Source organism: Salmo salar, chromosome 09 (genome assembly GCF_965601325.2).
Source record: "Salmo salar chromosome 09, fSalSal1, whole genome shotgun sequence".
Taxonomy (NCBI): Eukaryota; Metazoa; Chordata; class Actinopteri; order Salmoniformes; family Salmonidae; genus Salmo; species Salmo salar.
In genome coordinates this window covers 23,418,936-23,443,654 of record NC_138299.1, presented here as the reverse complement: position 1 = coordinate 23,443,654, position 24,719 = coordinate 23,418,936, and the positions used below count along the sequence as shown (strand labels likewise).

The 24,719-nt window shown below is 39.1% G+C and overlaps 1 protein-coding gene and 1 long non-coding RNA gene across 3 annotated transcripts; one reads left to right on the top strand and one right to left on the bottom strand.

Annotated features, from left to right (window-relative positions):
• Window positions 1-11,462: 11,462 nt before the first annotated feature.
• otx2b (orthodenticle homeobox 2b) lies at window positions 11,463-17,342 on the bottom strand. 2 transcript variants are annotated; one of them, XM_014210818.3, is made up of 5 exons: window positions 17,083-17,342; window positions 14,758-14,803; window positions 14,072-14,287; window positions 13,473-13,624; window positions 11,463-13,060 (listed from the first exon to the last, which is right to left on the bottom strand). In XM_014210818.3, exons 3-5 carry the CDS (start codon window positions 14,166-14,168, stop codon window positions 12,440-12,442), a joined length of 870 nt encoding a protein of 289 aa, XP_014066293.1. In that variant the 5' UTR covers window positions 14,169-14,287; window positions 14,758-14,803; window positions 17,083-17,342; the 3' UTR covers window positions 11,463-12,439. The 2 variants fall into 2 exon arrangements, with proteins under 2 accessions (XP_014066293.1, XP_014066292.1); XM_014210817.3 differs by lacking the exon at window positions 14,758-14,803 and having other exon boundaries at window positions 17,083-17,341.
• A 205-nt stretch (window positions 17,343-17,547) lies between these two features.
• LOC106611021 (uncharacterized) lies at window positions 17,548-24,211 on the top strand. The gene is made up of 3 exons (XR_001330042.3): window positions 17,548-18,345; window positions 19,057-19,227; window positions 22,611-24,211. It is a non-coding gene; the product is annotated as an uncharacterized LOC106611021 (long non-coding RNA).
• The last annotated feature ends 508 nt before the right edge of the window (window positions 24,212-24,719 follow it).

The following is a 24,719-nucleotide window of genomic DNA, read 5'->3' as shown; positions in this document are numbered from 1 at the left end:
AGGCACTGGGTACAAAAAAGCACTGTTCGAGATTCAGCCTCCTTAATCCAACCCTATTCTCAACAATTGAGAAGTAAACAGTGAAACTGGCCTTGGAACAGTGCTTCGGGTAGCTTACCCCCTACACCGCGAAGAACACAATGCAATCTTGAATGAGGGATTAGATATCTCCTGCCTTTATATCAAGATAATGAGGTGGTCCTGTGAGGGCTCAGTCACCTTTTCTCCTAACAATTAGATGCCGTCTGAACCCTTTGAGTAGGCATTATCGCTCAGATGCGGGCAATATAGGAATATCATGGCAAAAACTGTCAGACTGGCCAATAGCGAACATTTACTCTGCCCCCACACCCCAATGGACATTTATCATTTATACAATTGTAAATGTGTATATATATTTTTTTGTTTTATTATAGTCTCATTCATTTCTCTTTTTTTTTAGCTGCACTTTTGGAGCTCGGAGCATAAGAATTTCACTGTACCCTCTGTGCATGTCTAATCTAATCTAATCTTTGAAGTACAGAACTAGAGAGTTGAATAAAAGAGAAAGGGGCTTGGAGGACAGCAATTCCTTTCCTTTCCCTTATCATGTGCCCAAATTGATAACATAACCTCTCAGGAGTGTTTCAGATTTTCATCTTGAGGCAAAGAATATGTGAAAAAGCTTTGGTTTGAGTGGAAAAGTGGATAAGTATTGAGGACCAGAAATGCAGTGTCTCTAAACCCTGAAGTGATTCTAGAACTTCAGTGAAGAAAGTTCTGCGTTTGCTTCCCATGACAGATATTCAAAGCATATTGGTTGTAGGCCTATAGATGAGCTCCATGACTTCAAAAGGCTTATATTCTGTCTGGATGACAACTCGCAACAGTTAATTGATGTGTATATACCACTTAATGAAATAAGAAGGAGCAATAGTTCTGTATGTCAGGGGGTGTTTTACAACCTCCCAACATGTAGCAGCTGTCCGTCTAGCGGAGTCTCTAAACTCTAATCTGTTGGTTTCAACTAATACATTTTTGCTTCCTAGTACACTTAACACAAGAGTATCTTGTTCGTGGGAGATTAAGAGCTTTTATTTTATTTATTTTATTTGACCTTTATTTAATTAGGCAAGTCCGTTAAGAACCAATTATTATTACAATGACGGCCTACCCCGGGCAAACCCTCCCCTAACCCGAACGACGCAGGGCCAATTGTGCGCTGCCCTATGGGACTCCCGATCACGGTCGGTTGTGATACAGCCCGGGATCGAACAGTGCCTTAGACCGCTGTGCCACTCAGGATCCCAGAAAGAGTTGGCGAGAGTTTTTTCAAAAGTTGTAAATGATCAGAGGCCTCATCGCGTGCACCTGCCTAATTGCCATAATGAGGTGTCTCAGTGGGCTAGTGTAGGAGAGAAAAGTAGCTATAGCTCACTGGAACGTGCTTTGGGTGAGAGTGTTTTGGTGAGTCATCCAACATCAAATCATGAATGTAGTTATTTTTGTTTACGTCGCCTTCATACGTTGGTGATGGTTATAGTCTGCCTCCCCTTTCCCCCTCAAGTTTCCCTGTCGAGTTAATGGATAATGTTTATAGGCCTTGTCTATAACACACTTCTATGTAGGCCTAAGTGATGTTAAAACTTCTCTGGGCTAGGTGGGACTTGACCGTCCCACACTATTCAACAGCCAGTGAAATAGCATGGCGCGAAATACAAAACAGCAAAAATCTCATAATTTCATTTTCTCAAAACAATCAACTATTTTATACCATTTTAAAGATAAGACTCTCGTTAATCTAACCACATTGTCCGATTTCAAAAAGGCTTTATGGCGAAAGCATAAAATTAGATTATGTTAGGACATAAACTTCACAAGAAAATCCACACTGCCATTTTCCAAGCATCACAAAAACCAAAAGTGCAGCTAAAATATTCACTAACCTTTGATGATCTTCATCAGATGGCACTCATAGGACTTCATGTTATACAATACATGTATGTTTTGCTCGATAAAGTTCATATTTATATCCAAAAACAGCATTTTACATTGGCGCGTGATGTTCAGAAAATGTATTCCCACCAAAACTTCTGGTGAATGTGCACATCAATTTACAAAAATACTCATCATAAACGTTGATCAAATTTACAACAGTTATTGAAAGAATTATAGATACACTACTCCTTGACGCAACCGCTTTGTCAGATTTCAAAATAACTTTACGGAGAAAGCACATTGTTCAATATTCTGAGTACATAGCTCGGCCATCGAAGCAAGCTATACAGCTACCCGCCAAGTTCTGGCATCAACAAAACTCTGAATTAGCATTACAAATATTCTCTTACCTTTACTGATCTTCGTCAGAATGCACTCCGAGGACTCCTAATTCCACAAGAAATGTTCGTTTTGTTCGAAATACCCCAAATTTATGTCCAAATACCTCCGTTTTGTTTGTGCGTTCAGATCACTATCCAAAGGCATAACGCGCGAGCGCAGTACCAGAGACGAAAAGTCAAATAGTTCCATTATCGTTCGTAGAAACATGTCAAATGTTGTTTACAATCAATCCTTAGGGTATTTTTAAGATAAAATGTTGATAATATTCCAACCGGACAATAGCGTATTCATTCAAGAAGAAAAAGAAGGAGGGGCGCGCTGTTGGGCTCACGCATCACCAAGTCCTTTGTCCATAAGCAGTCCACTCATTGACTGAGCTCCTATTCTCTGCCTGGTTACAGGAGAATGATGGAAAAACTTTCTGAAGGCTGTTGAAAGCCAATGAAGTGCAACGTGACCCCAACGTGACGACAATTCTCAGATTTCCACACTTCCTGGTTGGATTTTTCTCAGGTTTTTGCCTGCCATATGAGTTCTGTTATACTCATAGACATCATTCAAACAGTTTTAGAAACTTCAGAGTGTTTTCTATCCAAATCTACTAATAATATGCAAATATTTGACTCTGGGCCCGAGTATTAAGCCTTTTACTCTGGGCATGCTTTTCATCCGAAATCGAAAATACTGCCCCCTATACCTTGACAGGTTAAACTGAAAATGTTTAGAAATGTGACTCTAGAATTCTAGTTTTAGAGACATGAGCGTTTGTCGAGAATAATTTGAATTTCGCATGACCTTTCGAAACTCCGCTGCTGTCTACAGCCACACTTTGTGTTCCATCACAAATTATATGGCTTGTGGCCACATCAACGACCATTAGGGTTGTCTGTTCTGGGAATTATTATCATTTCGCATTCCACTCATTTGGAAGCACTTTAGTCCCCATGAAGCCTCCGCGTGTAGGACATTACCATTAGAGACACGCAATCCACCATAAACGCATTTCAATTTGTCTCTTAAAGATATTTTTTATTAATGGTTTGTGAGTCAAAGGGGGAGTCGTTAGATGTTTCCTATCGTGGAATACTCTGTTAATCCAAGAGTTGTTAAATCCCTCGGGCCTAAATGGACTCCACGTTTAGTGCTAACTAAGCAGGCATTAACTCACTAGGTATGAATTTGACAATATGTGGTTTTATTATAACATATGCTGACATCCTGTAATCAGTTTATGGCTTTGAGTTTTCCACCCCTCTGAATAACAAAATATGATTCTGCCGAATGGATCACCCTACCCCCCTTCCAGGGTTGGGTAGGTTACTTTCTAAATGTAATCCGTTACAGTTACTAGTTACTTGTCCAAAATTGTAATCGGTAACGTAACTTTTGGATTACCCAAACTCAGTAAGTAATCTGATTACATTCAGTTACTTAGATTACTTTCCCCTTAAAGGCATTAGAAGAAGACAAAATGTATGTTACCAATTGAATGACATCTATTGCAGGATAAATCAATTTTAAAGTTTACATAGTTGGCCATATATGGATGTTAAATTTTACTTTATGGGTTGGTCATATTGGCTTCTTCTGACCCATCACTTTCTACTACATATAATAATACGATTAAATTATATCTTTAAGTTGGAAAGACTGGAATTCTGATAGACTTTGGTTTTTAATGTAAAGATATAATTTTAATCGTATTATTATATGTAGTAGAAAGCGATGGGTTAGAAGAAGCCTACATAACCAACCCATAAAACCCTTGAATGGTGTGTCCAAACTTACAGTACCAGTCCAAAGTTTGGACACACCTACTCATTCAAGAGTTTTTCTTTATTTTTATTATTTTCTACATTGTAGAATAATAGTGAAGGCATCAAAACTATGAAATAACACATATGGAATAATTTAGTAACCCAAAAAATGTTAAACAAATCTAAATATATTTTATATTTGAGATTCTTCAAAGTAGCCACCCTTTGCCGTGATGACAGCTTTGCACACTCTTGGCATTCTCTACATTCTCAACAAAGTCAATGTATTGGAGTGGCCATCACAAAGCCCTGACCTCAATTCTATAGATTTGTGGGCAAAACTGAAAAAGTGTGTGCGAGCAAGGAGGCCTACAAACCTGACTCAGTTACACCAGCACTGTCAGGAGGAATGGGCCAAAATTCACCTAACTTATTGTGGGAAGCTTGTGGAAGGCTACACGAAACGTTTGACCCAAGTTAAACCATTTTTTTAAAGGCAATGCTACCAAATACTAATTGAGTGTATGTAAACTTCTGACCCACTGGGAATGTGTTGAAAGAAATACAAGTTGAAATAATGTATGTATGTAAACGTCAGACTCAAACTGTAGAAACGACAGATTGACGCTTTAAGTCTATCAAAGTTTGAGCATGTGTCCATTACGCCTATGGATTCATATTTTTTTATCAGCATGAATTAGATTGAGCAATAAAAGCCCCACTTTTATTCCATGGGATTGGATCCGCACTATGCAGCTGTTGGAAGCCTGCATTTTTCACTGGCTGTCCACTGGTTTCAAAAACAGTCCATTTAAAATTCTTGAATTCCACCATTATTGAGTTCAAATGCACATTTAGATTTGTGAACAGCCATCCACAACTACCACAATCCGTAAGGCGCAAATAGCTAAAGAGAGAGCAGCAGTGTGATTCACATCAATGCGCTATGTAGATATCAATAATACGTGATATCTGTATCGCCGTAGACTACACCACTGCTGTCATCCTTACCTCCAAGCGTTTATTCAAGTTGGATAATCTTTGGATGCTGACAGCAGTCGCACCATTGGAAGAGATAGCTTGGACTGTAGCCTACAAAAGCCTATTGTCGCTCTTTTCCCGCGATCCATCAAACACATTTGGTGTGTCATCATAGTGGTCTCTAATTTGTGGTTAGACTCGCTCAGGTGGAACAAACTTAAACTTGCACCTTTTTTTTCAATGCTGATTTGAATGTCATTGAGAAAACAGAGAAGTGGCAACGATTTTTTTGTCGCAAACATCTTTTCTGAATTTAAACAAGGGCACTGCGTTCATCCACCTCTGGCCTGCTGGCCCCCCTACCTCTGAGGAAGCACAGTTCCCGCTCAGCCCAGTCAAAACTGTTCGCTGCTCTGGCACCCCAATGGTGGAACAAGCTCCCTCACGACGCCAGGACAGCGGAGTCAATCACCACCTTCCGGAGACACCTGAAACCACACCTCTTTAAGGAATACCTAGGATAGGATAAAGTAATCCTTCTACCCCCCCCCCCCCCCCCCCCTTAAAAGATTTAGATGCACTATTGTAAAGTGGTTGTTCCACTGGATATCATAAGGTGAATGCACCAATTTGTAAGTCGCTCTGGATAAGAGCGTCTGCTAAATGACTTAAATGTAATGTAATGTAAAATGAATCCTCGAAGTAATCATCTAGTTTTTCAAAAGTATCTGTAATCTGATTACAACAAAAAAAAATGTTTGGTAAGGTAATGTTTACAGTTACCGTTTTTTTGGTAATCCCGTACATGTAACCGAGGCTGTAGAAATATTATCCGTTTTGAAGTTTAGTAGATAGCGATTATTATTTAGCACTTTTTGACCTGAATCGAATAGGCTATGAGTTAGTTAGATGGCCTATGCACTTTTCATCTCTGAAACTATTTCGATAATTCAAAGAATATCAGATTGTTGATGCATGTTACATGTTGGGATAATCATGCAAATAAGCAAGTCAAAAACATGGTTTGCTTAGTCAAAAATCTTGATTGTAGCTTTTGACCGAGCTTGAGCAATATGCTACAGTATGTGGAAAGAGTGTGTGGTCTTCTAGTTTATCAGACCTCCAACTAGTCACTGTTGGTACTGTTATTAGTTTCAGATCTCTGGAAATCCAAGGATTTGTGTGAGCAGTTGGAAGAAATGAAAATCGCATGCTTTTTAGTGTGCTTACTGAAATCCCTTTACACTTCATTTTTAAAATATATGAATCTGTTATTATGGGTACAAAACCATTTTAATTGAATCTTTGACAAGATTAAACTGAAATAAGTAATGCAGAAAATATAGGCCTGTATGTGTGCCGAGCCTGAATATGCAGAAGCAAAGGGATAGTGCTGGATTAATGTTTGATATAATTATAATTATAATTATTTATTATTATTATTTTTGTTGTATTATTGTACTGTAGTAGTAGTTGTATTATAGCCCAATGTTATTAATTGTGCATATGCAAACCAGTCGGTCGCAACTGGATTTTGTGATGAAAAAAAAACTGTAACAATAATCAATGACTCCCTAACACCATTTATCATTTCTCTCGTTTACCTTGAGTCATTAAACATTTGCCAAAAGGTAGATCTCTAAATGATGGCTTAAGTCGAAATCTGCACAAATCTTTTTTAAATCAGTAATTTGAGAGAGCAGCATGTGTAGCCTACGGATAGTTTGCCAGTTTTTCATTGTTCAAAGTCAATAATGGGTTTGTTTTGTTTACATGTAGGCTACAGTATTTCACAACAATATATTTTCAGAGCCATAGAGGATTTGTATCGTCACCCGAGACTGCAGGAAAGGACAAAGGAAATGGGCTAACAAATTCAGCTTTTGGGACTGATAACGATTGAGGCTTTTGCATACTATTTTTGCAGGAAGGTTTTAAACTGGTGGTCGCCAACCTTTGGAATTAGTGACAGGGAATGAATTCTCATGATGCACACATTAGCCTATTCACCCACTTTCCAGACCATAGGCCTATTCTGGCCTAAATCAATGAAATATACCGTTTAGGAAGGCAATTATAACGTCTGATATATGAAAACAATTTACCAAAAGAATATAAGACTAGGATTATCAGTCATTATCAGCAAAATAGAGGACGTGTTTGTCATAGACCTAAACTAATTCCTAAATCGTTATAAATTGATAACAGTTGACTTGACTTCGCACAAACGATAAACTACCTAAAGGCTATAGGCTAATCTGTAGCCCGATGTATAGTCCTACCATACACTGACATGCGTCCATCCTGATCTTGCCCGTTAACACTTATAAGATCTGATCAAAATCAGGTCACAATGCCTCTTGTAATCGTCTACACCTGACTAGAAATGTGGGCACAATCAGAATGTGGACACTAATATGATAGTTCACCCTGTCTAGTAAGAGGTGCGCATCACCTGTTTCTCTGTTGAAGCTTCTGTCGACGATGGCCTCGTAGGCCTATGCAGCCTATAATCACAGATCATGATCAGTTACTCTGGGGTATTAATCTGGGTAGGCGTTGCATCGGGGCGTCTCCAGTGAGGGCTTGGAGTGGACCGTCACGACCGTGGTGGCGCGGTGCATTGCTGGGCAGGACAAGGAGTGCTTTAAGTGCAGCGTATTGTTGTAACACTGAGAAAAGCTAGGAGGGATCAATGCAGAGTCTGTCGGTCCCACATGCTCTTCAGCGACGCTTGCGCTTGATTAAAACCCAGAGTCTGACTGCAGGAATGGGGTCTTCAAGACGGATATGCGTGCCTGATGTCTAATCTCACAGTGACTTGTGCACTCTTAAAACAACATCACATTCAAAAGGTATAACCCTCAGAGTGAGCCTATTGTGTCCCTCAGAATGTCACTGCACTTATCAATCAGGCCTGCTTATTGGTAGGCCGTGATTGTAAATAAGAATTTGTTCTTAACTGACTTGCTTAGTTAAATAAAGGTTACATTTAAAACGTAAAAATGTGTGCATTGTTTAGTCCGGCTCGAGGAAGCTGCAAAAGAGATCATGACATGATGAATGATTTGTCCTGCGTCTTCGTTTGATCTCGATGATTAAACACATCAGGAAGGCAAATAAGTAACATCCTTCATATGGAGGAACGCATATGAATAGCTAGTTACCAATGTATTTTAATAATACAAACGCAATGGGGGTTTTGCACAATCGTGACATAGCAATATTTTATCCTTCGTTTTAAGCCTTATCCAGAAATGAGAATTACACCAAAAATGAAAGCAAATTGTCTAAGGATGATGCTGGACCATCTGACATAAATGAAAAGTGGACAGTTTGAATAAAAAGCTTTAAATAAAGGTTAGAATCCAGGCATTTACATGATTGCGCTAAACACAGGGCCCTTATAGGCGACAGTTTGGTGACTATTGTGATGATTATGATGACTCCACTTCTTGGTATTATTTATTGTTATTATTTGTAGCATTACTATTATTATTCTGGTTAGGTCTATTGTTGTTATTGTTATAATTAGTGGTTGCCATTTTGTGCATGTGTGTGAAGTTGCTCGCGTAGAGTTGCTCCTCAGATGAATGTGCCAACCCCACTGTGCTACACTGTCTAACAGTTATTTAGCAGGCCATTTGACTTCTAAAAATGTTTGTTGAAAATAAGCATTGATAGAAGATATTTTGCTATTTACCTGATGTTAACGCTCTCATCATCAGCAGTTTGGCCTAATTACAAAGGGATTTTACTGTTAGTTAGTTGATTAAAAAAATATTACCATTAGAATCCCTCATGAATATGTGGTGTGAATGGTTCTGTGCGCTAGGGTCCAATCAGAATCCTTAATTCCCGCAAGTAAATCGAATTTATGAGCTAATCTCTTTATGCACAATCCATAATACGCGCGCTTATCGTTAGGATTTCCCATTAAGAACACTGATCATTTATGGTCAAACGCTCAAATCAAATACTTATAGGCTACCAAAAGTTGTCAGTTGATATCTACATTTGTTCTTCCTGCAAGTGACCTTCAATTCCAAACACTATGGAAACACATTGTACAGTCTGCAGGGCAGAGGCCAGTTGTTGTTGACACAGCACGAGGAGACGCCAACTCATGAATAAGCATGCAACAGATAATTGCAGCTATTGTTTAAATGTTAATTATTATTATTGTTTCATTGTTTGTTACATACGTACATTTTGTTGTTGTACAGTTTTGTACTTGCACTCAAGTAGGCCTTTAGTATGTTAATACGACTGAACTTTTTACTTACATCTAAACTGTCTATCTATTTTAGCTGATCATTATTATAATTCATATTACACACACACAATGTTCATTCGCCTACCATTTTCTGCAAAGGAATAACATCTAAATCTTTATCATTATTTTTAATGGTTCGATTATTTCAAGCCCGGGTTTTAATTAGTGTGTGAGGACTCGAATGAAAGAAGGATTATTTGCAATGTCAAGGATGCTAATTGAATGTTCGACTTCTAACAATTACCGCAGAGGCATTAAAGATTCGATTGCTTTTCTGACTTTGCCTCTTAGTCAACTATCAATAACGTTGCATGCCTAGAGTCAGACTTTCCGGAAGAACCCAGAGCGACGTTAAAACCCTTTCCCCTCCGCCTGCCTTCTCCAGATTTAGCTTTGTAGAAGTTCTCCGTTGAGCTCCAGATGACTACGGGGTGCCAATTGTTCTCATAAACATTGCACCCCCTAACAAAATCGGATTTGGTCCAAAAACAACTATGAATGCAAGCTTGAATCTTTGTGCAATTACACGTCATAGTGGAACTTTGCAGAGAGCTGTGCTTCAATATCTTTGATTAACTTAACTAATTAGACGTCTTTTGTTCCCTTTTAATTGATTTTAACAATTCCAGTTTGCAGAATATGGGCAGCTTCAGTTTAGCAATATGCAATTAGAGTTTCTTAAAAATATGTCCATAGTATTACCAAGTTGCATGAATTTGAATAGCTATAACCTCATTATTTTTTTTGAGATCGAGTCAATCCATGTGTTGAACAAAAAACTCAAACAAAGTTTGTTTGTAGAGAGGCTGCTTAAAACGAACTGGTGCAGTAGGCCAGCCTATGGAATGCAGAGTTGGGTAGAAGCATGCAGTGGTGCTTGAATTAAACCGCGGTTGCCCTGTGCCTAAAGAAACCCGCTAGTAAAATATGGGATTAGCTTCTCTTTGAGGCCAGGATTAATACAATTTTCCCAAGAAGCACATTCCTGTCGCTGAGACGATCTAAAACGAGGGACCGGAAACGAACAAAGAAACATAGGCTAATTAAAATGTGCTATAGCCTACCCTGGCTGATTCTGAAATTATAAACTCTTATTTTGTAATAGCGAAATTACACGAGGCAGAGCTGTTCACTGTCATCGTATCCTATTTATGTTGGATTCAACGTGAATAAGTCAAATCCACCTTTTGTATCACTGGGCTTGACAAAGAAAAAAGCAACAGCCATTTTATGGCTTGAAATAGGCCAACTCTGGTATTATTGATCCATTATTTATTATGATTGAAACACAGCTAGGTTTACACAGTATGTTTTCTTTACCATAGCAATGGTCATTGTAGACAGCAGGCTGCCTGTTTACCGTTTGAGGCGGATTGGAGGATATTGAACGGCCAAGTGTGGCTAATGATTGCTTACTAAGATGGTAATTACAGACCTAATTAACACACCTCTTAAAACCTGAAGTAGGGGAAAATCTCTCTGGAAATGATAAGACAGCCCGCCCTCTTGCTCTTAAAAGGTAATCACAACTAGTCAACAGGGTTTTTTCTATGTCATTTGAATATGAATATGATCGCGGATGTTATTGCTGTTCTTAAGTGAGTCTTTTATATGACTGACATTCGTTCATTCATTTATTTAGAAAATATCTTATTCTGAGGAAATAACAATGCCTAGGCCACTGCCATTTATCTTGCCTACCAAGATTTTGTTAGACTTTTTGCTTGAATGGCTGAAGTCCTGTTAGTTTTGCAATGAACATATCCTTAAAACACATGAGACAGGTGTTCTCTCTCAATTATTCCAATAAATGGAATTATGACTCCTTCTATGAGGATCATTTTGTGTGCAAAATGATCATTATCTTGCTAGTAAAGGGGGCAAAAAAATGGGCTGTGTGGAGTCCTCCTGTTAGAAATGCCAGGGCAGATTTTTGGCCCCATTCCGCCCCTGATTCAAGGTGAGGGGACATACAGTACATATAAAACCTACTTACACAACGTTTAATCCAGATCGGTCCAAGGATGACCTTGTAAAATACATAAGTATGATAATCAACACACACACACACTCACACACAGTCAATAGTGAATCCATATTAAGTTAATTGATGAATGGGGGGAGGGGGGTCAGATCACAGGACCTTTATTCATGTCTGTTCAGCGGTGGGGTCACACCATCTTTGGAGCCATGTTAGGTATCCACAATCAGCGTGTTATCAACGGAGAACGACGCGCAAATCTAGAGAGCTCTCAGCAATCAAGTTTCTTTTCCAGTATCACCTAAGATGTTCTACTATGGGTTTGGACAGTCAGGTTGTCTCTTGCAATAATTATTATTTTATCATTATCCATTATTTTTTTGTTGTTCAAAAAGTTACAAATCTATTAAAATCACAGCAGAGAGTCATCGCTGATGCGAGGGTGCTCACAAATTGCATACAATACAACAGATCACAGTTTCGAAGGCTAGCACAGATTAAAAAAACACATATGTACCATTTATATAAGACACACACTGATTGTCTCTTAGAAACTACATATTGATTCCTTATAAACACTTTTTCTTAAATAAAGTAGTGCATCCATGTCGCCTCGGGTGCGCGCAGTCCACACACCATCCTGATCAGTCTCTCTGCCAATAGGTCGGCAAGTTATAAGGCTTAAACGAAGCCTGTCCATCCAAAGCTCTTAACCAAAAGATCCGCTCCTCTCGCCATGTTGTTCTGGGATAAGGATTTGTTCCGTGGCTGTGATGTACCATAAATTACTAAGGGTCCACTCCGAGTTTTCCTTAAATTAACCAACAGGTGTTGTAAGCATAGAGGCACACAGACAGACATACATGTGAGAGGGCTATAACCTGTGAGGTTCATGAAAATAAAGTCTCTTAGCCAACGCTAAAATAAATTCTAAATTCTCCTCTACAGGCTGGGGCCAAACATCATGCCATCAACGCGAGGCGCAACCGATAGCTCCCTCTCTCTCGCAGTTCCTTACCGACGACACGAATATTCAGTATTTTAAGCATATATCTTATTGAAGGATGTCAGAGCTATATGTTTGATTTCATTGTCTTTGTTTGAATAGTTTACACATTGTTTTTTTCACAGGACTTGGAATTTCCAAGATGAAGTCTGATCTTTATAATCCAAGCAATCTGCATTGAAGTTCAGTTTCCAGGATGCCGCTTGGTCCTTATAATCCAAGCAGTCTGCCGTGGAGCTGAAGCCTAGCCCCGAGGCTCCGTAGCTCTGAGTGGAGAGGGATGCAGGGGACTGGCTCAGATGGCTTGTGACAGCGTTGGTGCTCATAGGACTGAGTGTCGTCCCGGGGCCAGACAGCTGGTGATGCATGGGAGTAAGGTAAGAACCACAGTCCATTCCGCCGAAGTATGACGTTGATCCGCCATAGCCTTGGCTGTATCCCGAGGCCTGTGTGTATGTCATTGGGTAGGATCTTTGCATGCAGGAGGAGGAGGTAGAGAGAGGGTCAGCCATCGGAGAGATAGAGGCTGGACTCCAGATAGATACCGGCGCGGTGCTGGTTGAGATGGTCGGGACTGAAGTACTTGAGGGCGGTGTGAACTGGCCACTCGCCCCGCTCTCAGAGCTCGCTTCTCTGGCTGGAGAACTCTTCTTTTTGGCAGGTCGCACCTTGTTCTGGCCCCCGTTCTGCTGCTGCTGTTGCTGCTGGCGACACTTTGCCCTTCGGTTCTTAAACCAAACCTAAAAAATACAAAATAGCAAACAGTTAATCACCCAAACAGTTTAAAGCAAGCCATCTATTATATACAGTTTCCAAAATGTGACGAAAATAGGCATTTGACGCATAAACCAAACAGTTCTTTATGCACGTGTGAATCAAATAATGCTGAAAATATGTGTTGTATTGATCACAGACTATGGATATGCATTATTATACTGATGTTGAAAAGCACTGGTCAACACTTCACTTAAAAAAAAATAAAAAAAAGTAGACTGATTAATCCATTCAGTTTTTCAAAGGTTCTCTTTATGAATGCTATGCCAATATTTGTTATGACCATCTGTCTCCTCGTTTGAGTTGCCACAAACAGAGGATTTGTATTATTCACAGGGATACGTAGATAGAGAATGTTTTGTGTTGGTCCACATTCACCTGTACACGAGACTCTGGGAGGTTGATTTTTAGTGCTACTTCCTCGCGCATGAATATGTCAGGATAGCGAGTTTTGCCGAACAGTGCCTCCAAAATGTCAAGTTGGGCGCGTGTGAAAGTCGTCCTTTCTCGCCTCTGCTTGCGGGGTGTCGCTGTTGAAAATGAACAGATGCATAACTTAATTTCATGTGGGTAGAATTAACATTTTATCAGAATATAAAGCAGGGTTATTAAGACAACTGTGAATGAATTGTATTCCATTTTAAGTGTAAGTTATAAAAACGTTATTTCACATGTATTTGCTATCCAGAGCTAAGACGAATTCAGGACCAATGACACGTTACAAACATTTAATGAAAGACATTTTGAAAGTCCGTACTACAGAATGCAACAGTTAGCTGACGTCTCCCTCATTGCAGCAATATGATCACCATTATTAGCAAGAATCCATTGGCGTGTTTTTGTAATCAGACGCATTAAAGCTTTAGCAGGCTATAGGCCTACGTGATTTGATCCTAATTGGACTATTTAATCCAATGAAGAGTTGACATAAATTATTAAAGCATCCATGCGCACGCGTAGAAAGTGCTGAAACCCACCTGGATAGCCTACGGATGGATGCAGAAGGTCCATTCCGGAGGTCGTTAAGCTCAGTCCGTTGACTGTGTAAGGTGGTTGCTTCAGATACGACATCATGCTAATGTTGGACTGGGGGGTAAAGTTGGAGAAAATTTTGAAAATTGGGTAAGGCCCGTAGATGTCCTTGGTTGTTTATCTGTTCTTTTTCTCGCTGTCTCGATTTTGCCGCTGGATGCCTGTTCCAGAAATCACAATAAGATAAGACATTTAGTAAAGCAAGTTGCATCGAGTTTAAATAGCATTTGATGGACTCAGCGCTGTAATTACTTGGGAAACAATATTATCCAGCCGCAGTGTGTTCTTAAAACAGTCCCAGACCCCCAGCTGTCCTCTTCAGCTTGGCTCATCTTGACCAAACGTCGCCCCCACCCCCCAACCCCCCCGGCCAAAAAAGCAACATCCTATAATTGCAACAAGTCCTCTCAAAGAACAAAACACAGTCGCTCAAATGCACACACACTGGGAATCAGCTAGGACCACAATTTACATAGAACCCAACTAATTGTGTCAAATATAAGGGAATTGATGGGGGCCGAGACAAAGACACCGTAGACCCGACAGATAACAAAAACCCCCTTGGCGAAAAGTAGCTAACAATGCAGTCAATTTATCGGGACCATTTTGTACATTTAGGTATTTCACTAACCTAAGCTTTTCACTCTGCCTCTTGGTTTTGTCCGCACCAGTAATCGCTGTAAATGTGAATAGGGTGTCATTAAAGTGTGAAAACAGAAGTCTACTTCAGCTAACAACTTAAAACTTGAAGGGAACTCGACTGTGCCCAATAGGTTCTTCACCATTACCATCCTAATTAATTGCTCTCTGTAATTAGATTTCCAAGGTTGAAGAACGTTCAGAAGGCAATCGAAATGTTTTGCTAACGAGGCCATATGCTTAGGGCACTTGAGTTAACCAAACAGGCAACCCTATTCTAAGTTATAGGCTAACTCCCCCTATCTCCCACTGTCAAAACGCCTCTTGACTCATTTAAAGGTACTAAAACCCATAAAAAAAAACATAGTACTGGGCTGGAGGACACATCAGCCCTGCCAGTCAAACTTTTATAAAGTAAACTATTTAGACAAAGATTATTCATGCAGGGCCTGGATTATAGGCATAGTTCCTTTTAATAGGCATAATTAATGTAATTTAATGCTAAATGCATGCTTTATTCATGCTTTGACATTGGTGATGAATCAATGAAATCTCAAAATTATATTACACAGGAAAATATTCCGTTTTTGAATTTACAAATGAGAGCATAATTGGACTAACTGTAATGTATTCGATAGTATGCCACTTTCCACGTCAATGGCTTTACAAATATATTTCAGATTTTAAATGAGGTTAATATATTTCCAGGAGTATTTGTATTTATTTTATTTTACATTTTATTTAACTAGGGAAGTCAGTTAAGTCAGGCAAGTCAGAGTATCTTCATAAAGATTGAACAATTCGATGATATTGGAATATTTCTACCTGGAAAACTGGCTTAAATTCAATGTGTGGTGACCCACACCCTTACCCCCTCTGTGTCTCTTGATTATTCCATCTGAGTTGCATTTTTGAATATCCATCCAACGTTTTTTTTACCTCCACTCAATCTGTCACTCTTAAAACAGACATCGCATAACAGTTGCACACCCGCTCAATAATAATGACCCTGTCCAATAATTAATTCTGATTTAAAAAATTTGTTGATTAATTAATTAGATAATCCGTGTGGCACGCGCACCCTAATTACAGGACGCTATCCTCACCTCTGCACAGCATTCGGTCATAATTCTGCAAACTGACGAAAATAACTGTTAACAAAAATACACAGGTTCCTCTATTTTATTTAATATCCATATGGCATGCAGAATCATGATAGAACAATTCATAAGACGTTTTTCGTTAGACATATGGATAATGGAAACAAATCAATTTACAGGCGTATGCTAAATATGCTAAATATTAGCCTAGCCTCTAGGCGATATTTTTAAAGAATATATTGACTATTAAATTAGCAGATAGTGTTGTTTTTAGTCTACTCAATTGATATTAAAGTGTTAGAAAAATATTCACTTTTAGAATGGGAATTGGACTTTTTGATTTCTGACTTTTTTTATGGATAAACACTCCCTCCCTGCGTCAAACAAAACACATTTTTAAGCAAAAACTAATTTAGCATAAACCAACGAAAACAGCTCTGTATAAAAAAGTGCAACATTTCTGCAATGCAGGCTATATTTGAGAGAATTGCCATGATCCTCCCGCGTGCCCTGTCCCGCCTGGTTGTTCCATGGAGGACTGAGCGGGGAGGGAGGTGTTGTACAGGCAGAGAGGGGCTTCACTACACGCCTTCTCAATTATCGCCCTTTGTCTGCATGCATTTTCACACAAACTGAGAGAATTAACTGGAATGCAGATTGAACAAAGTCATCTGAAGTGTCGAACAAACATTAGCTATTCCATTTTTTAAAAGATAATATTCATGTTGAAGAACATTACGGCTCAAATGATTGGCCTAACTTGGATTTAAATGAAGCTACAAACTAGCACATTCATTGTCACGTAGAACAGAAACTGTGTCTTATAACTGTTTCCCAGTGTCCTACTGTAGGCTTTACATTGAAGATCCATACACAATACACACCGGAGTGTTCAGTGGTCTAATGACTTTACTTAGTCCATTATCATGTGTCAGGATGTTTCGCTCTTTCTCCTGGATAAATATGACCGTAAATATGCTATACAAACACAGTAACCTGATACAGCCTAATACACACTTTTATTTATTTTATTGTTATAGGCTATTCTTTTTTTCTGCGGGATGTTTCCTGTGTGATGTCGCCTGTATAGCATATAGGCTAATAGGTAGCCTATTCATCATTTTGTCGTACAATTACGACTCTATACCTATAATAATGATAACCTCTACTACTACTACTACTAATCATAATCATAATAATAATACATAGCAACTTACTCAGGAATGTGGCCGGAGAAGATAGTTCTTTGTCCACTCCTTTCCTTGAATAAAATAGCTCTCTCTATAATTTCGAAATCCTATAAGGTAACCAATCAAAAGTAACTGTCGCTTTGGATATATTAGAATAAAAAGACCGACAAAACTTTCATCTTTAACACTTGCACCAATGTATGGTAGAGTGCAAACGCGTTTATGTTGGTAAAATACATACGGTTCTGATTTGTTAGTCTGTTCTGAGTGAAGTTGCTGAGTTGGATTTGTAGAGAGGTCTGGCCAATGAGAACGTCTGGAGCACTCGGAGATGGGGGTCTGTCTCTCTCGCGGGGAAATTTGCTGAGAAGCAAATGTCGCCAGCTACTTTTTGACGCAAACTCCTCAGCCAATGGCAGCGAGGGGACGACTGACAACATTCTCATCCCCGAGCTGACAGTAAATTAGCAATAAAACCTCAAACTCACAGGGCTGGAAATCTTAGCAAAGGAATAGGAACAGTTGTTTCCCTGCATCACGACTCATTTGAGTGGTTAGTGGACAGAGGACATTTAACCATCTCGTGAATATACATTACTTACGTCTGTTTAGCACATTTAACAATTTTGATATAAAATCCCTATCATGGTAAAAAAGGAAACAACCCTCACGATTCATAAATGGTTCCAGATCAGTGGACATGGTAAAAGCAATATCCACAGCCTGTTCATCTCCCGAATAATGACTAATAACAACAACTAATAACAACATGAAGCGCTCCCCACGAATCCATGACAATTCTGGGGCCATGACAAAAACCGTCCTAGCGAAAAGCAGGCGCTCCAAGTGGAGGCTAAAACACGGTCCTCTCACATTCCATTGCGTAGCACGGGGGGATTTAGGGAGTCTTATTTCCTTATAACTGTGCTCCCATCCACAGAGCGCCCGCTTCGATCGAGTTGTTATACCAAAATTCAGCCAGGATAGGGAATATACGAGGCAGACTAACCAAAGATTTGGGCCTCATATATTATTGCCAAATGTAATAATAATTGCTGGTGGCTTATTTAAAAACATAAAATGAATAGATTTAAATATCCAGCCATGTTAACACATGATGTCGTGCTTGGAACACATCAACAGAGAGAAGACCATCCCTGCAGGAGTTGGGTGACATCCGACTTAAATTAGTGGATGCATTTTTACAGCAACCTTGAATTGACTGGAGAACTCAGTGGACCACATACACTTCAGGAGAAAATCAACGCAGACTGTTTTTCTCTCCCAAAGGTATAGTTCTTTTAAATTATTGTGAATAATGAAAACGTATTTTTTCCCCCAAATGTATTTCCTATGGCTTACATTTTGAATGATCGTTTCACAACAATTTGTGATACGTGTAAATAATAATAGGTGAAATTGCGTTATGGAATCCCTCTACAAAAAATAAATGTATTTTGTCCATAGCTCACGTAAGTTATCTTCATGTATATTATTATTATTATAATTATTATAGTTGAATAGGGGCTTTAGTTGAATAGTTAATAGAACAGAAATGGTAACTGATTTCCGCCATTGATATTGACTCAAGACACAACTAATAGCCTACGTCACCTGAATGTTAAACCTGTATGCACACAAAAACAATATGCCGAGGGTTTTGTCACGGCTTGGTAAATGTATCATCTTAAAAGCTTTGAGGAACACACACACACCACACACACACACACACACACACACACACACACACACACACACACAACAAACATACACTCACACTGGCATACCCGCTCACTTCAAACAGATTTGAATATTGATTTAGATTTATCAACAGAGACAGACCCGTGAGTTTTATGAATCGTCAGTTGCCTCCCTGGAAGTCTTTTTAGATAGCCTAGGCTATGTCAAAAGTGCAGTATTTAATCGTTAGACCTATGTTTACGCTTTGAAAATCTAAAACATATTGACTAATGCAAAAATCTATGTAATTTCTTTTGACAGACTTTGATGAACGGAAATCGTAGTGGATCACGCCCTCTAGATTTGTTTTCTACCAAACTTCAGTTCCGGACTCATATCTGCATCTCGACTGGAGCAAAGTTTTCTAATTTATGACGGGGATTTCTTCAGTCTACAGCTGCTCTCTGTCCATGAGGGATGGCGCATGACAAGGTGGGAGGTATATCTACTGTTTATATGCCTACTGTATCTGTATTTTCTTTTATATTGTTTTCACTATGTTTTTGCAGCAAATTAGAACATTTCATGTGTTAACATTACTGATTTGTGACTGTCCCCGGGTGCTTTTGGGTATGGTAACTTAAAAAAACTAAACAATATAGGCTATTTGTTTATCCGTCTACCCATTATGAAAGTATGCTTTCAAAGTGGTCGGTCTCTCTTTTGTATCTGCCTCTCCTTAATTTCAAAGGATCTTTCTGAAGCAAGTTGCAGTAAGCCATATCACACAGAGATCAAGACAAAATGTATTGCTAAAACAATCTACCTTTACCAGCTTTTTTTTGTTGAATAGGCTATATTGAAATCTATACAGATTTTGAGGCCTAGTTTACTGTATGCCATTTCGTTTATTAAGCTACATATAGAATTATTAGCTTACATATACAAAAATAATAGCCTGATCATATAGGTAGCACGAGCTAGCTCTAGCCATAGCTATCAAATAACGCACAGATTGTTTACCTGCGTGTGTTTAATAGCCTAATACTTTACAGTGCTGTGTGGGAAATCATTATGCCTAATATCGTTATCTGTTGGATCTCGCTTGCCCCTCGCCGTTTAAATTGCTACATTATTTATAAAATTCTAAACACCAGCCCTCCTCAGGGACTTTCTATCTTAAAAGGAGGACGACGTTAAAGCGAAAACGAGTTAACGCCTCTGGCAATCAGCGCTCCCACTGACTCACGGCTAATTGGCGACGATGGCGTCTTTTATCTGTGCCTCTGGTAAGTGAACCCTCCGGGTTAAGAGTTGCGGGATTCAAATCCCTCATTTAACACAATTGGGATGTATGAATCAAACTCTACCTATACCAATTCTTCTTCCCCGTTTCATCTTTTCGCTCATTGATTTAGGCCTACCACTTAACATTGTAACCTCAATCTTGTTTAACCAATTATTGAAACCCCTTTGCCTTCTCACAGTGCATGTGCATCTATGCCAATCATCACCATCATGGTGCAACTTTAAAATATATACATTTACACCGTGTTAAATTTACACAAATGCAACTTCCTTTTCATGAAAAACTATTATACATTTTCAGATGTGCATGCACTCTCTCGCTCCATCTCTCTCTCTCTCTCTCTCTCTCTCCTGCTCTCTCTTTCTCCCTCTCTCAGATGCACACTCCTACACATTTCTTTTTTAGACAAGAATAGAACAAACAGACAAACAAATATATACATACATAGGCTACACACACAAGTAGGCTACATTCAGCTATCTGCACTTCATTGTTTTGTCATGTCGAGCATCACTTTCATCCTCGTTTGAAAATCCCGCATGACTGATCCAGTGGAATGTACGGGGAATTTATTCTGCGCCAAAACAATACAATCTGGTTCATATAAAAAAGGACAGTCTCAGGATCAAGAGAAGACGTCGATAGCCTACTATATTGAAGGATTTATATCTGTGAATTAACTGCATAAAATACATTTTCTATAGAAAAAGGAAATAGCATAATATAAGCTTTGACTTCTAAGAAATACATTTAATAAACATATGGAAACAGAACGAATACAATAACTTTTCTTCAGCAATCTCCTTCATTCAACCAAGGATACTTAATTTAGGAGAACCTACTAAACCCTTTAGTTAGTTGTATATGCTCAATAAGTTGTGTATTCAAGAGAGAGTTCTTATAGTATCTTAAATATGTTATGCTGGGCATAATACAAATACAATAACACAGGTATAGTATAAGACTAACAACAAAATGGAAATGTACTTGTAAATATCATTCATTCAGAATGTTAGTAGGCCCAGAAACATGTTACTGTACTTGGAACAACATTTTCTGGTAGTTTGTGCATTGCACTTTATATAAATATGAATTGGAGATTCTGAGTTTTTCAAGAAATAATCATTTGTTTGAATTATGGTTATGTTATTGATCAGTAGTTGGTGTAAAAATGGCAGATGATTGATATTAGTAAGCCTACTACAATTTATGTTGAGTAAAAGTAAAACAAACAAAATCTAGAACACAAAGTTAAAGGAAATGTGGAGAGCACATTTAATGTAGCTGTAGATGGAGCTAGCCCTCCCTCTGTGACTTTGTAAGGAAAGAGAGAGGGCGAGAGAGATGAGCAGAAGAACAGGGATCATCACAAGCTGTATTGTAATTAGCTCAGCAGGTTTGATGGATATACAGATGTAGGATCTTAATTTGATCACCCTGTTGCAAGAGAACTTTCGTGCAATGCAGGAAATGTAAAACTTGTAGTGTATTTGACATTTAAAAAGTCTTCTAAAGTTTGTAATTTCCACATGGAAATTTCAGACTTGATTTTCCCTTGCGAAAAATGAATAAAATTAATTATAATCCACATAATAATTCACATTTCCTGTTGCTGCAGAATTATTTTCCTGCGGTAGCAAACTGGCTCAAATTAAGATCCTACATCTGTACACGTGTCCTGGTCAAGGTGTGTTACATAGGGCTTCAATAGAAACCTTGTTTTATCTGCTATTCCCTTAAGGCAAAGGGGCTAACCCTTTGTGTAATGTAACATGTAACACTGACCTATGAGGTCATCAAAACACATTCAAAGTGCTCCCCTGGGATTAGGGTGGGCAGGCCTTTTCACTGTCATTTTCTCAGTCTAATGGGATAAATGCTGAGATGTACACTCTCCTTCCTGCGTGATATAGTGTGCTTGTTTTAAAATCATTCATATTGTAAATTAAATCCATGGGTCTGTGTATCACTGGTATAATAATCGTGCTCTATACTAGACCTGTAGAATAACACAGTGTTGTTGAAGCTAACTGTTACCTACCACATTTAGTCAAGATCTGCTGTGTGAGCTTTAGATGTCTTTGCTACAGAGAGATTGTCTTGCCTCTTGAATGAGTGTGAACAGATGGGTAGTGATATGGTGAAAACATGGCTGATTCAGAGGGGTTGGGTTCTGCAAACTCACTTTGCAGAAAACCGGAAGAGATGCTCTTGAAAAGTTGCATCTGTTATTTGTAGATCTTTATTTTCTGCTCAGTGTTAACTATACCTATTTCATTTCTAGGGCTGAATATGAAATTGAAAACATCAAGTGTATCAGCATTGGTGTTCTCAGTCACTCACTGTATTTACTTATCTTGGCAATCTGTTATCGTGGGATAAAAAAGTATCATACAATGGTAGCACTATAATAGTCTTGACTGTATGGGCGTTAGTCCTATAGAATATTTTTTTCCTGCGGAAAACTGGATAGTGTGTCGGCTCAGCGTGTGCCGAGTTTGCTGCTGCCGTTAATATGGCATGCCTATTAATCAGTGCTGTAATTGTTTGTCTTGTGTTTGCACAGGGCCTCTGCAACAAACACATGGATTACATTTACTACACTCTCCTCCAGACCATCAATAAGTCAAGACCCATGGAAATCCAACAAGGACAAATAATACAAAGATAAAAATACCTCTCTACCACCCCAAGATGAAGCCAGACTGATAGTGTGCTTATGTTCATTAGCTCACTGTAAAATAAGCTGTGGCGTGCCACAGGCAAGTGTGCTGGAGCTTCTGTTATTCCTGCTGTACATTAAAGATATCAAGGATGCTCGCTCAATGTCACCCGTTTCTTTATGCAGATGATTCTGCACTCCTGGTGTCTCGCATAAACCAAACCACTCTGGAGAGTATACTGAGTGTAGAGCTCACTAACATCAACAAGCTATCTCCGCACCTCGGCAAAACAGAAGGAATATTGTTTGGGTCCAAAATGAAACTAAGCGAGTCCTCAGACGTCAGGGTACAGCTAGCAGGACAGGTACTCACAGCCAGAACAGCAGTTAATTACTTAGGATGTACACTAGATGGCAACCTGGCAGGGAGGGAGTATGGCTACTAAGGTACTAGGTAAGGTGCTAGTGTAAAGGACATCACGCTGCTTTACACTAATAGTGTAAGGGACATCACGCTGCTTGCTTAGTGTCGCGAGTACCACTTCCTCCTGATTCGGCTCACACCGAGGCTTGAACCCAGGACCTCAAGCGTCTTACCAGTCGGCGCCACGGAAAAGCTAGCTATTTGTTGGTGCAAGTGGGGAAAGTTCAGGCTGAGGAGTAAGTTTCACACATCCCCATGTGCTACACCAGGACCAAGTTCTTGGCTATGTAGTCTAAGCTGTTGGACAAAGATTCAAAGAAAGTGCTAGCTGATGTGCTCATCCAAATGTCATTTTGATGCTAGCACCTCCTGGTTCGAAGGCTTAACTAATCTACTAAAAAGCAAGCTCAGAATAGCCCAGAACAAGTTGAATCTGAGCCCATCTACAGTTCTCATATTGGTACCAGACAGTTTTAGGAGCTCAACTGGCTGCCGTCTGAGTCAAGGGTCACACAGACCAGACTTAGCTGGGTTCATAGGATCATCTATGAAGCAGCTCCTAGGCATTTTGTCTCACTACCTTCCCCATTTTAGAGACTCCTACAAACACAACAATAGAGCGAGCTAACGTGTTGTGTGTAGAAGCCTGGCAGGGAAAGGTACTTTTTTATATTCAGGAGCCTCTGAGTGGAATATTCTGCCTCTGGTCTGTTAAAACTATTCCTACTCTGAGTAGCTTAAAAAGGTTGTTGAAATCCTGGTTAATGGATTGGGTGCCTCTGTGAGCAATCCATCCTAGCCCAATGATAATGACCAAATAGCCTCCTTTTGTCTATAGTGTGTATATGTTGTTGTGCTCTTATGACTAAATAACCATATTGACCTGCCATTTTAGCTTCTGTTTTTTATTTTGCCACATATGACAAATGCTATCGTGAAAGAGGACCACAATTTAAATAGGTTGTAGACTTTTTTTGTGTTTATCTTCAACGATTCTTAATCATGCGCATCAATTTGTACGTGTACTTTGTTTTTAAATATCCAATAAAAAAATAAATAAAATAGAACAGCAATGCCTCAAGATTATGATTATTATGATTTTTTTAAAATGAATGTATGTAATATCAAGATGTATCGCTGATATTACATATTTGATTTAAATCATGTCCCTTGCATTCAAAGTCAGTGTTTTTTCACCAAGCGAGGAGACTGTAATATTATGATCGACTTATCCTCCAGCTCCAGCAGTGTGGAAATAAAGATATCTATGTTGATGTAACTGTCAAGCAGCCTCTTCCTCTGCTCCCAGACATCCTGTGGACCTGGGCATACATACATTCTCTCTCTCTCTCTCTCTCTCTCGCCCAGTGCTAGGCTATCCTATTCTCTCTGCTGAGGTGTCTCTGTCTGTGCCTGGAGTGGTAAAACCTGCCCTGCAGACCGGACCTCTCCCAGTTACAGAGTTCAAAGGAGTAAGAACTCAATGTGAAGGATTTGTTCAGGCTTATTTGGTAACCCAGGATTTGAATTGGATTCTGGGAAGCATTCTTAACACATTTGAAAATGTTACATTGTGTGATTTTGTGTGT